Source organism: Myotis brandtii, unplaced genomic scaffold (genome assembly GCF_000412655.1).
Source record: "Myotis brandtii unplaced genomic scaffold, ASM41265v1 scaffold508, whole genome shotgun sequence".
In the NCBI taxonomy this organism is placed as follows: Eukaryota; Metazoa; Chordata; class Mammalia; order Chiroptera; family Vespertilionidae; genus Myotis; species Myotis brandtii.
The window spans coordinates 24,455-38,238 of NW_005369365.1; the positions used below are offsets into that span (position 1 = coordinate 24,455).

A 13,784-nucleotide genomic window follows, 5' to 3' on the forward strand; every position below is an offset into this window, starting at 1 on the left:
GTAACTGTCTAACTGTGATGAGGCCTTTGTGCTATCCATAAATGTCAGCAAACTCAATATAAGTGCAATTAGAGCTCGTCAGACTTCTTTCACAACTACTGGAGCTATTTCGAGCATCTGAGCCAAAGCAATCTTGGTGCTCTCTGAGCTTTGGAAACTATGCTTACCTGTCAAAGCTGCCATGTGAAATCAGAAAAGGCTTGCAGCTCTTATCACTTGCTTTGGGAAAGTATACATTCCCCCTGACTCCTCCACCAGGTCCAAGGAGAACCTTGAACCCTGTTCACATCTATGCAAGGTAGGCTCCACTGGAGCCTCCAAAAAGCACTTGAAAAAGCAGATTTTGGTCCACTTATACTTTGAATTTTTTTTATTGGAAACTCAGGAAATGAAGGCCAATTTACAAAGCAAGGGGAGCACTGATCCAACAAGAAGGTTTTGGGGGGCTCCTCGACTCCTCCACCAGGTCCAAGGAGAACCTTGAATCCTATTCACATCTATGCAAGGTGAGCTCCACTGGAGCCTCCGAAAAGAAGAGCACTTGAAAAGCAGAATTTGGTCCACTTATACTTTGACTTTTTTTTTATTGGAAACTCAGGAAATGAAGGCCAATCTACAAAGCAAAGGGAGCACTGATCCAACAAGAAGGTTTTGGGGGGCTCCTTTGTGTGTTCAGGTCTATGCTTGATATGAACAGCCACGGCTGGAAGTACCAGCTTCAGCGAGCCTGACTCACATCGGTAACAGCACTGCAAGTATTTACCATGTGCCAGGTTTTATGCTCAGTCTTCGTAGATAGTGACTTATGTACCCCTCAGACACCCTTGTGAGGCAAGTGCTACCAGTGGAATTCCAACTACCTAACACCGCAGCCCCATTACAGCTGGACACAGGAGGCCAGGGGAGGTTGCAGAAGATGACCAAGGATGCAGCTAACAAGTGCAGGGTCAGGGGTCAAGTCCAGGCTCCTCAAACTGGTTTTTAACTGCTACTCTAGGATGCTCCCTGAAAAATGGCCTTATTTTTAGGTATTCTCTCATCTTAGTAAAACAATGCCCAGTCCTGCTTGGTTTTTGAGATCATGGCAGCTTTATTCTGTTGCTGTGGCTAACATTACCCTCAGTGTGCAGAGTAGACAGTGGACAGCAAGGGCAACGGGCCATTCTGAGACCCCCTGCAGCTGTTCTATGGAAGTCTGGGGTTGTGCCCTGGGACATTGGAAAATGCAAAAGAAGAAATCTTTTCGTGGCTCAATTATTTGGGTATTTCAGGTCAAATGTTTCCTACTCAGGTCTCTAATTCATCACATCTTTATAACTATGACCTAAGGTTCAGAAATAAGATGATCCCTTTTCCATAGACTTTCATTCCCTGGTCCCTGTATGGACACAGTTTACAGAGTGATAGGGCCAGAGGACAGGGAACATCTCTTTGGGCCAGAACTCTAAGAGGACCTTCACTGACAGAATTCATCCCATGAATGCAAGATTCCTCTCTCCCACAGGGAGCAGAACAGACTGTAAATGTGCACTCTGGAGCAAAGGGTTCTGGGAACTGGCATGAGTGCACGGCCTTCAGCATGGGAGGACATGCCCAGTGCAGAACCCTTTAGGGCCAGGGACAAATCTGGATAGCAATAGTCAATATGTATAGAGGTGCTCCATCCTTTACAAAGCAATGTGACAAACACCTTGTCCAGGTCTGAAAAAAAGGGCAACCTATGCGAGGCAGTTACCATCATTCTTATTTTATGGATGAGGGCCTTCAAATTCAGTCTTTGAGTGACTAGCAGAGATCAGTAGACTGAATGCAAGTTCCATGAGGTCAGGGCAGGCTTCTGCAGACAGTTCTTTTTAAAATTCATTCTTGCAGCCCCAGCCAGTACTGTGCCTGGCACACAGTACATTATCAGAACGCACTGTCTAATAAAGGAATGAAGGGACTTGATCGAGATCCCACAACAAAGCAGTGGCGGGTTTGAGACCCTCCGACACCAAGTGCGTGTTGGTGATGAAGTAGAGGAGGACATAGGGAGGTAACCCTCCGAGAAGGTGTGGCTGAGGAGAAGATCGTGGGCAAAGCACTGAGGTCTGCTCCCGCCACGCAAACCAGGTGCTAGCAGCCCACAATCCATGGGATTCTCCTCAAAACTTTCTAGCCTGTGAAGAAGCCAGAAAATGGGATGCACTGCACTTAGCAAATAATACCTTGTAGAGAGACCTAGAGCCCAATCATAATTTACATTTGCAGATATGCAGATCTCTGAGTGCATGGCTTCTGCCCTGATTACTAATGAATGAGGTGCAGAACTGCCTGCGGAAGGGAGCGTGCCGATCGTGTCAGTCTTGTGGGACGGGCAAGCTCTGAGGTCGAAGAAGGTGGAAGAGTCCTTTAACATACATTTCAGTAAATTCAAAGAACAAAACAGGGACAAAAGGCTGGTGTCAGTGGAAGCAAAAGCCGGAGAGAGAGAAACGTGGCTATCAACCCTCTTGTGTCTCGGACAGTCAAGTCTCAATGATTCCGTGGACCTCATCAAATGCATATTTTTGCACCACGTGCATGTTTATTTAATCAGCAGACTGAATTCTGAATGAATTTGGATGCAAATGCATTGGAACAATTTAGAGAATAGTGCAGTAAGTCAGCCTCCAGGCCACAGAAGAATAAATGGAAGAGAGAAAAGAGGTAGCCTGGTTCTGCGTGAGCCTCCCTTTCCCGCTCACCTTCTCTGCACAGTGTAAGGTCATTCCTCCCCATCAGGTGTCCTCTGTAGGAGCAGATAAACAAGAGCCAGAGGCCACAGGGTCACCACCCAGAGCAAGCCCACACAGAGGGACACGAAAAACCATTTCTGGTAACATCTTCAGGGACCTTTACACACCAGAGGTAAATGAGGCAAGAGAGTGAAGCTCAAGTTTCCCCAGACGAGCCAACTACAGGGCCAGTTTCCGGAGCAGTTGTCTCCACCTTGCTGAGGCTGGCACCTCCCCCTCCCAGCGGACCCCCTGACTTACAGACACAGACATTAGATGAGACAGTCGGTCACCACCTACCGTTTGACTTCTCACTATCCGCAGGTTTCATCTGAATGGGATGATGCATCTAAAATACAAAAGTGAGAAGGTAAAGGCAGATTGAACAACTGTTTAACAACAGTCTCAGAAATCCCACACTATTAAACTTGAACACTGACAATGTTATAGGACACGTGCATAATAACAAGACCTCTCCCAGGTAAAAGTAGCCGAATCCAAATGCCAGCCTGTGTCTTGTGTTCAGGAATGGAACCTGGTCAAGTCATGTGGACACAGTCTAGAAAAGCATGGGCGCTGCAGTCAGACTTGAGTTCGAAACCTGGTTCTGCCACTCAGCATGGTTTTCTCCTGTATCTCGGCAGTGGTTCTGGTCTTGCCATTTATGATAGCTATGTGATCTTGGGCAAGTATCTTTACTTCTCTGAGACGTGGTTTCCCCATCTGTGAAATGGAGATACCACTGGCACAGTAGGGCTGTGGGAATTAAATGAGAAATGCAAGTAATGTGCTTAATTAACAGGGCATAGGATGTGCTGGGAAAAAAAGCGCGCTATTATTATTTTGCTTTCTTTCAAATTTGAATGCAGATTGTGTTTCTTCTGGCCATTCTGTCTGCTGCATGGATAAATCTGAGGTCTCAGAGTCAACAGAATTGAAGGCCTAGCAGTTGACTGATTTAGGTGCCATCATATAATTTTTTATTAAACACCAACTGTGGGATCGAATGGAAGGAAGGAGGGAGGAAGAGAGGGGGAGAAGTGGGGAGACACGGGCCTTGGGGCCATGTCTGCTCAGTACTTATGTGGGAGCAGAAAGAACCTGAGATGAACTGGGCGCCCTCCGGCCCTTTACCCAGTGCCCATCACACCACTGTGCATGATCTGCAGAGTTTACGCAAGCGCAGAATGCCGTCACCATTTCCAATTAAAATAAATTCCTCAGACTACTTTCAAAGGTCCTCTTGCTTCATATTTCATCCTACCCCAAGGAGCATGGGAGCCACAGGGTAGATGGAATCACTGGCGTTGCAAATGCTTTTATTATAATGGGTCCCATTCTCTCTGAACCTTTAATTTCCCCAGTGGACTTCCATCACTTGCAAGCCACAGCTCCGGTTTTATCTAATTTAAATGAAAGGGGAATGGTACTTGGCTCTGGCACTTAAATGATGGGAAATTATTATCAGGCAGTCAGGACCATGTGCAGCTAATGCCTGCCAGGGTCTTCCAAACACAAGAGGCAGAGGAGAGAGGGAGAACCGCCAGGGGATGAGAGGCTAAGTAATTCAGAGCTGCTTTGTTTATGCTAAAAGGCAAGATGCTCTTATGCACAGAACATAGGCCTTGAGATGTGGGGTCTACGCATATTCCCACTCCATTCATTAATCTATTCAATTTGTAGAAGAGTCTGGAATGAGAATGAAATGTTTAAAGGTAAATAGACCAGAATTTTCCAAAAAGACTAGAATATACACCTAAAAAGCAGGCAGAAGTAAACTATGGAAATTCCTGATGTAGGCTAAGGAATGTGGCCTCCATCCTACAGGTAAGAATGGAGAGACAGGCTCAACCTAAGTGTTGGGGGAAGATGGGCTGAGTCTTTGAGTACGCTATTCTTCCCACAGGCCTTATTCACTCGTTCAGCAAATGTGTGTGAGGAACCCACTGTGTCCCTGGATCGAGGCTAAGAAGTGAGGAATGAAGGCCAAGGGGAGAAGTTTAGACGTTCCGGGTGCTCCCTGTGTGGCTGGGGAGACTGACACGTAAGCAGCCCTGAGCAACACGGGAAGAACTATGGCAGATGTAGGAGCGAGGTGTGCAGGAGCCCAAGGGAGCCGGCGCTGGTGGGGAGGGAGGGCTCCTCAGCAAAGTGGTATCCGATCTGTGTCCTAAAGGCCAAATTGGACTTGTCAGCACAGGAGGGACAATAGAAAAGCCCATGTACAGACATAGTGGTAAGAGAGAGCACAACTGCTCATAGCAAGTCACCCAAAACGAGTGGGGAGGGGCACAGAAGTGGCCGCACGGGGAGTGGGCATCCAGCTCTCAGAGGACCTTGTGAACTAAGAAACTGCTGAAATGTCTAAAAGTCAATGTCAGGCATAGAAGACTTAAGCAGCCAAGGCAACAAGATCAAATTTGAATTCTAGAAGAGGCCTTTTTGGCTACAGTGGAGGACAGATTATAGAAGGAAGACACAGCAGGCAGGGAGAACAAAGAGGCTACTGCAAACATCTGTGTGAAACTGATGGAGGTCTAACCTTCAGGGGAAACTGGATGGATGGAGGGAAGAGGGGGAGAGAGCACCCCAGGCCTGGACAACCAGATAGATTGTGGGATTATCACCCAAATAAAGAAAACACAAGAAAGTTGTTTGGGGGAGACTGATGAGCACAGGGCTGCACGGGGCACACTGGATGTGACTGGGATGAGAGAGAAGTTGGGGGTGTGTGTTTCAAGCTGTGCAACTGCTCTGGGAGGTGGCAGCGGAGGCCACAGGCATGGGTGACGCTGCCCACAGAGGGAATGTGAAGTGAAGAGAGCCAAGAGCCAGGTGCGGAACCACGGGGTCTGAGAGCAACAGACCATGGGGCAGTGGGAGAAGTAGGAGCAGGAACAACTCACAGGAGCCATGTGGGAAGAGTTTTAAGAACAAGGTGGCGCTGCTAAATGCTATGATGAAAATGCCCAAGTGTCCTTTTGGATTTGACAATAAAAGGAAATTAATGTAGGGAAGTAATCAAACGATGTTTCTGTGGGGGGTGGGGTGGGGAGGGTGGGCAGAATGTGAGTTTGCAGAGAGTCGGGGGGTAGTAGGGAAGATAAGAGTGGATATGATAAATATAGACTTCTATTTCAGGAACAGTAGCTACAAAGGGGGAGACACAGGAAGCCTGATGGAGGATGGGGTGGAGTCTTTCCTTTCCAGGTAGCAAAGACTTGTGCAGGTTAATGTGCTGACTCAGGTGAGACCCACAGGTTAAAGAGAGGAAAGAGGAGATAAGTATGCCTACATTTTGTATGGGGCACAAAATGAAGTGACTAGGACTCCTGCCCTTAGGGAACTGACAATCCATCATGGTAGTTGATATTCACATAAAGAAGAAAAATGGGGGCCAACGTCAGAGCGCCGAGAGCACTCAATCTGTGAAGTGCACGGAGGGCTGGAGGAGGAAATCCGGGAGCTGTAGTTCTGAGGACAGAATCATTCTACTCTCAAGCTGTAAAGGGCCCTGGCAATCATTTAGTCTAATGCTCTCAATTTATAGGTCTGAGGGGACTGAGCAACTTCACTAAGGACACACAGCTGGTTAAGACTGGGATGGGATCAGAAATCAAGCTCCCTGCTCTTACCCGATGCTGATCCCCCCATCACACTGCTTCTCCACAGAACGCCCCACAGGGGAGTTGGACACATGAGCCCACGATGAAGAACTGCAGGCCGCACTCACTGAAGGCGCCAGACACTCGTTTGAAGGCGCCTGCAAAATCCCCTAATGAAAGTAATCTTTCCCCCACTAAACTCCCCAAACTCTTTATCTCTGCAGCTTTACGACCAGTATTATATTGAGACTTGACTCTTGGTTTCCTTGCGGCTGCTGAGAGAATTAGCTCAGTCTGTGACCTGAGACTACCCAGAAGGCTCAGGAACACAGTAGTGGTGGTATAGTCACGCGCACACACAAAGTTTTGGTCAACAGATCACATAAACTAGAGTCGTCCCGTAAGATTATAATGGAGCTGAACAACTCATTGCTTAGTGACCTCGTAGCCATCAGAACATCTTAGTGTAATGCATTCCTCACGTGTTTGTGGTGATGCTGATGTAAACAAACCTACTGCGCTGCTGGTCTGATAAAAGTATAGCACATACAACTATGTGCAGCATACTACTTGATCATGACAATAAATGACTAATGTTACTGGTTTGTGTGTTTATTGTACTATATTTTTTACAATCATGTTAGAGCAAGCATGTCAAACTCAAAGGCTAACATGGGCCAAATAAACGAGGTATGTGGCGCGCAGGCTGTGAGTTTGACATGCTTGTGTTAGAGTGTTCTCTTTCTACTTATTAGAAACGTTTGCTGTAACACTGTATGCCCTGCTATGCTGGCAGCAGCCTCAATATCCTGTATACTGTGTCTCTTGATTGCATCATTCAGTCTTGTGCTTGATTGAATCTCATGTTTTGTACTGTAACATGCTGTATAGGCTGGTAGCCTAGAAGCGATAGGCTATACCATGTAGTAGTCTGGGGGTGTGGTAGGCTATATCATCCAGGTTGCGCTGCTGGTCTGATAAAAGTATAGCACATACAACTATGTGCAGCATACTACTTGATCATGACAATAAATGACTAATGTTACTGGTTTGTGTGTTTATTGTACTATACTTTTTACTATCATGTTAGAGTAAGCATGTCAAACTCAAAGGCTAACATGGGCCAAATAAACGAGGTATGTGGCGCACGGACTGTGAGTTTGACATGCTTGTGTTAGAGTGTTCTTTTTCTACTTATTAAAAACGTTTGCTATAACACTGTATGCCCTGCTATGCTGGCAGCAGCCTCATACATATCCTGTCTACGTGTCTCTTGATTGCATCATTCGGTCTTGTGCTTGATTGAATCTCATGTTGTTTTGTACTGTAACATGCTGTACAGGATGGTAGCCTAGAAGCGATAGGCTATACCATATAGTAGTCTGGGGGTGTGGTAGGCTATATCATCCAGGTTTGACTATGATGTTCACACAACCATGAAACTGCCTAATGATGCATTTCTCAGATCGTATCCCTGTTGTTAAGGGACAATGATGACAAAGCAGCTACTGCCACTGAAGACTTGAACTTTGTTTTGGTCTTTCCTAGGCCAAGAGGGGGTGAAAGTCAACTTCACAGAGATTGTAACTGTCAGACCCTGGTGAATTCTGAGTGGGTAGTCACCATACTTCAGGTATGTTCTTAGATAATATATGTAAAACACCATGACCTTCTTGAAGAGAAGTGTTCAATCAGTACTGTATTAAGAATGGCTCATTATCATGAACAGTCCATGTGAGTTATAAATTTCTGATCAGATACAGGATGTAAATGTCAAGGAAGACAAAAAATGGTTTGGAGGAGTCCTTCTCATAATGTTTTCACTTCCTCGAAATCTCATGACTCCAAAAACTGTTGGGAGATTTACTGAATGGAGTACAGAAGTTATTGTAAAGGATCAGGCATTCTAGTTTCAAGTTTCTAGTTATAACAGAGGGACCTTTCCCTAAACAGGAAATGGTTTCAAAGATTTGATCCGGTGTGACACCAGGACTACGCATCCATTCCCTTATTTCTGCTTTTACCAGACACTCTTAGCTGCTGGGAATACAGTGGAAAAGAGTTTTCCTAACTGAGCCTGTCATGCAGTGGTAGAGAGAGATATGACAGCCATCACCCCCAGATGATGAGTGTTGTGCTAAGACCTACAGCGTGGGAACCCAGTGGAGAGGTGCCCAACACAGATGAAGGAAGGGCAAGCTAGAGAAGGTGTCTCAGCTGAAGCAATGCTTGAGTTCAATCTTGAAGGAACCCTAATGCTAACCAGCACATCAGTGAAGGGCACTTTAGGAAAAGAACAGCATATTTGAAGGTACAGTGTAAGAGAAATAGGTAGTATTGTCATTAAAGAACTAGAGGCCCTTCGTGCACTGGTGGGGGCCCTCGGTGTGGCCTGTGGGGATCGGGCAGAAACCGGCAGTCCAACGCCGCCTGCTGCTCTTCCTGCTGCTCCCGCTTATCCGGCTTATCAGGTCCCGCTGCGCCTGCCTCGGGCTCATGACCAGTCAGTCCGATCGGGAGAGGCTCGCACCGCCATCGCAATGTCGCTTGCCAGGTGCCTGTGGGTCAACTGAGTGGCGCTCCCCACTGTGGGAGCGCACTGACCACCAGGGGGCAGCTCCTGTGTTGAGTGTCTGCCCCTTGGTGGTCAGTGTGCATCATAGCAAGTGGTTGTCAGGTCATTTGGTCACTGAGGCATATATATATATGATGATAGGACATCTTAAACAGAAGAAAAGCAATAAAATCTCTAAAGATCATGCACCAAATTAAAAATACTCAAAGCACAACAAGACTAAGAGTGAGTGATGTATTCATGGGTAGAAATATTTCAAGTGTACAAAGAGCCGCCATCGCAATGTCGCTTGCCAGGTGCCCGGCGGTCAACTGAGTGGTGCTCCCCACTGTGGGAGCGCACTGACCAGCAGGGGCAGCTCCTGTGTTGAGTGTCTTCCCCCTGGTAGACCATCATAGCAACTGGTTGTCAGGTCATTTGGTCGCTGAGGCATATATATATATATGATGATAGGACATCTTAACCAACAGAAGAAGCAATAAAATCTCTAAAGATCATGCACCAAATTCAAAATACTCAAAGCACAACAAGACTAAGAGTGAGCGATGTATTCATGGGTAGAAATATTTCAAGTGTACAAAGACAACAATGCAAGTTTACTCAACCTGAATTAAGACTGCCACAGGAGCCATGGTTGGCAGCCAGTGGCCACATCCTCACTGCATTCCTCAACAACTAAAGACAAAAGCCTTGGTGTCAGAACTGCTGCTTCTCAGCACTGCTGCTGCAGCTACTAGGGACGCTGGCCTGATCTGCAGCCAGGGCTGATGGAGCGGAGGCTGGCGCTCCATTCTGTGCTCTGCACTTAGGGGCCCAGTTGACAGCAGCAGACCAGAGGATGGGCCAGAGAACTTGACAGTCACTCTTCCAATCTCCTAACATCTCACCTGCTGTAAGGGAATTCGGAGTCAGGAGGGAGCCTAGTTCTCTGGGGGGGTGGGGGTTCCTCCTCCTTCTGCCTAGAGCAAGTGAACACACGATCTTCAAGAACTTTTGCAAGGAGTCTCCTAAGAGACATGCGTTAATTAAACTGAGGCTGTGTCTCCATGGCCATGCAGGGTTGGCTGTGGCTGGAAAACTCCTGCACCCTTGGAGCACAGCGAGACACAGGAGGGCTCGGGCTGTCGTAACCCACACTCCCTGTGGGCAGAGTGCTTGTTCCAGGGAGATCCCAAGATTAACTGTTTTGGAAATAGGTCCTGGTTTATGGCAATGAATTTGACTTAGTATATTTCATCAAGTTTACATTTGTATAAAGAAAGCCTTCAAAACCCATTCCCTTGAATATTTCTTTGACTGCATATGAATTTCATTTTCATTTTATCGCAGAACAACATTTTGTCTCAAGTTACACATTAAGGTACTGGTTAGCATCTTGTTCCCTATTTAACCCTGCTTGATGAAGAACCAGTGAAATCTAATGAAAAGGGAAATTTTAAGAGCTCCCTCCCTCCTTCCCTCCTAGTGGGGAGGGGAGGAGCCAAGCATGCTCCTTGGAAATGGTTGTTGAATTTCAGTCTGTGTATGAAGCACTGCGCCATGTGCACAGTAAGGTGGGGCCTCTGGGGAAGAGTTCTGGTGCCACGGCTCGCGGAGGGCTCGCTTCGGGTCTGACCGGGCTGTCAGTGAGCTGCGGCTGCCTGAGGACAGGGACTGCATCTCACTGTCCCCTCTGTGCCGAAGCCAAGCACGGTGCTGACGACCACAGACGCAGGCCTGTGACTGCCCCAGTGAGGATGCTGTCTGTGGGTGCTGGGGACACACCCCACCTCCCGAGACATGAGTGGCATTCAGTCCCCTCCCTTTTGTCCCCCTCCCCCATCCCCTTTCCTCTCCCCCTCCCCCAACACACACACAGAGGGCCCCAGATCTGGTTGCCCTGGCTCTGGTCTGCAGCTCTCTGATAGGACTGATGCTCCTCACTCCTGACTGCAGTGACTTTCCATTCGAAGCCAAGAGCCAGCTGCGGCCCATGAAAATGAAAATGAGGCTACATCTGCACAGCAAAGCCATCCCGCCAAGTCTGTGGGGGTGACTTCACGTAGAGGGGCTGTCTGTAAGCCCAGCAGCAGCGGTCCCTGCCTACATGGGAGTCCTGTCCTGAGCGACAGCGCTGAGGCTGGGCCACCCAGCGGTAGCACCCATGCCCCAGAGTTCCCATTACATGCGAAGTCCAGCAGGTGCCCGGATCTCTGCCGTGGTCCTGGGATGCATACGGGAGAGGCTGCGCTGACACAGCCAATGCGGAGCCTCAAGACAGAGGGTCTGCGGGAAGGAAACGGGCTGAGGGGAAGGTGATGGGGTGGATTCCTGACACACAGGTGAGCTCGTGTTGAAACCTGTTTAACCCCAGCCATCGCCAATTGATGAGTGAACCACCTCTAACACGAGATTCAATAAAACATGCCATTTTAAAACGTGAAATGGGTTTTACAGAGTCCCTGTTTCGCATCCCATTAGTAGACCTGTCCTGAACCCTTGAGAGAGCAGCCGTGGTGGTACATATTATAAGCGCACTGCCCATAAAATATTTAAAGGGAGACAGAGAGGGGAGGGGCAGAGGTGAATTCACAGAAGAGTTTTCTGCACTGTATGAGAAAAGGAAAAGATTCCAGCCATACAGACAAACCGGAATTTTCCTTTCACTCCCTGACCACACACACACGGTGCACACAGAACACTTCGTGTCTTGTTGTGCAGCACTGGGGACCACCCAATGCGCCTGCACTTTCTGAACCTTTCTTTAAAAAGTTTTATAAATGGCAAAGACACTTTCAAAGGAACTGCCACCAACTTGGAGGCACACTGTCCCATCCCCCTAATGACCACGTGTATTACGGGATCTGCTATTACAGGAAGGCAGGTTTCCCCAGCCCTCCAGGTAGGTATGTTTGCTGTTACGTTATGTCTCCCTGAGAAAGAGTGGGTGAAACAAAAGCAGCTTTAGGGATGTTGACTTATAAGCATTAGTAATAACTTTTGAATTTCTCTGATTTTTAAAATGGTAATAAAAAGGTGGTAATCTTGCTAAGATATCAGGAATAGAATGATACCTCTGCAAGCTTACTGATGACAAAAACAATGTGTTTGGTCAGTCAAAACCAGCTTTTATCCCCGGAATATAGCCAGATTCAGAGCTCATAGCTATACCTGTTAAGTATAGAATTTAGGCAATTTTGAGAATACTGAGGTAAATCTTCCCTCCACTCTCAATATTCCTGTACCAAAAACTATTGTAGGCTCCTTAGGTATGTTAATAATTTAATTCTCACAACAACCCTGAGGCAAGGTGTGTATGAGGAACCAAGGAAGAGGGAGGAAGGAGCCAAGCCCTCGCAAACATCTGATACCCATGCTGATGAGAAGTTGATCATGAGCAAGATTAGCTAACAATTATTATGTGAGAGGAACATGACAGTTTTGAATTGCTTACATTAATAGGTGCTGCATTTTGTGCTTTCTTCACAAACTGATAGTGTAAAAAGTACGTTGGAATCTACAGAATGAATCAGTGTGGACCACTCCTTGTTGGCTGAGCCAGCATTTACGCAAGAAGGCCCTGGCACATGGTTGTATGTGAATGGACTGGATTGTACGATGCCTACTTATTCAAATGCTGCTTTGGAAATTCTGGAGAAAACCGAGTGCCTCGCTGTCCTCTGAAGATGCAAATTCCTTGGTGGACGCTGAGTGCATGGGATCCGGCCATGCTGGGGGTCACAGTGCTATTCCAAACTGCTCTTCTGTGCATCCCCATTAGCTGTTTAACATGGTAGGTGCGCAGAAAACTTTCAACTGATATTTGCTGACATGTATTTTTACAAAAGTGACCTAAGCCAAGAATAAAAGGGTATTTGAGTGTGATAATAACAAAGTGATATATGTTATACTTTCTCTTCCTGTGGCAAATCACAACTAGTGGGGAAAAACTGTCCTATATAATAAAAGCGTAATATGCTAAGTGTCTGACCGATCAGTTGACCATTCAACCAGTTGCTATGATGCACACTGACCACCAGGGGGAAGATGCTTTGACTGGTAGGTTAGCTTGCTGCTGGGGTCTGGCTGATTGGGACTGAGAGAGAGGGCCAGACACATCCTGGAGCCCTCCCACGGTCCCTCCCAGGCCGGCTGGCCCCCATCACCCCAATCAGGACTGGGCAAGACGGCCCTGATGGGCCCCAATCGCCAGCCAGGCCGAGGGACCCCACCTGTGCATGAATTCGTGCACTGGGCCTCTAGTAGTGAAAATAAATGACTGTTTCCTCTTCATAGGCACTGATACAGGTGAAGAGATTACAGCATGAACTGTGTAATAACTGCCCAATAAAAATCATCATTATCATCATTATTTTACTTAGTGTAAGAGTTTCCCTGAGGGAAAAGGTCCCATTTGAAAGCTAAGAGAATATACTGGAAGGAATGGCCTTTTTTGGTCACCTGAGAAGTAAACGGCTAGTATTGCTCAATTCCCAGCTTTCTTCATATATACCAATCGTCCAGTGAAGAAGAAAACCTATAGAATCCCAACCGATAACAGCTTTTGGCTTATCAGGCTCCAAGGATGCCTTGTTTAACCTGGAGTTACTCTACCTGTTCCCGTTTCTGTAACAATCATGGGGTATTGAAACCATTTACACCTGGCAAAGAATAAAATAAAATAAATACAGTAAAATATTATAGGAAAATTAGATTACTCTGGGTAGAATTCTGTGAGGGAATTTGGAGTCTGTTATGGTGATTAAGTCATCATTTCTGACAGATTACTCTAATCGGCTGTCAAAGAACATTCCACAACCCCATCTGTAACCTGGCATCCTAGTTACTCAGCCCGTGTTACCTTCTGTA

At 46.9% G+C, this 13,784-nt stretch overlaps 1 protein-coding gene across 6 annotated transcripts in view; it reads right to left on the minus strand.

The window, feature by feature from the left end:
• The window catches only part of LOC102245558 (CUGBP Elav-like family member 2), a 592,914-nt gene that overhangs the window by 22,619 nt on the left and 556,511 nt on the right, over positions 1–13,784 (minus strand). For all 6 annotated transcript variants that reach the window (XM_014548447.1, XM_005877131.2, XM_014548445.1 and 3 more), the window contains one exon: positions 3,057–3,105. In XM_014548447.1, the coding sequence (XP_014403933.1) occupies positions 3,057–3,105 (49 nt within the window). The remainder of the gene's footprint in view (positions 1–3,056; positions 3,106–13,784) is intronic.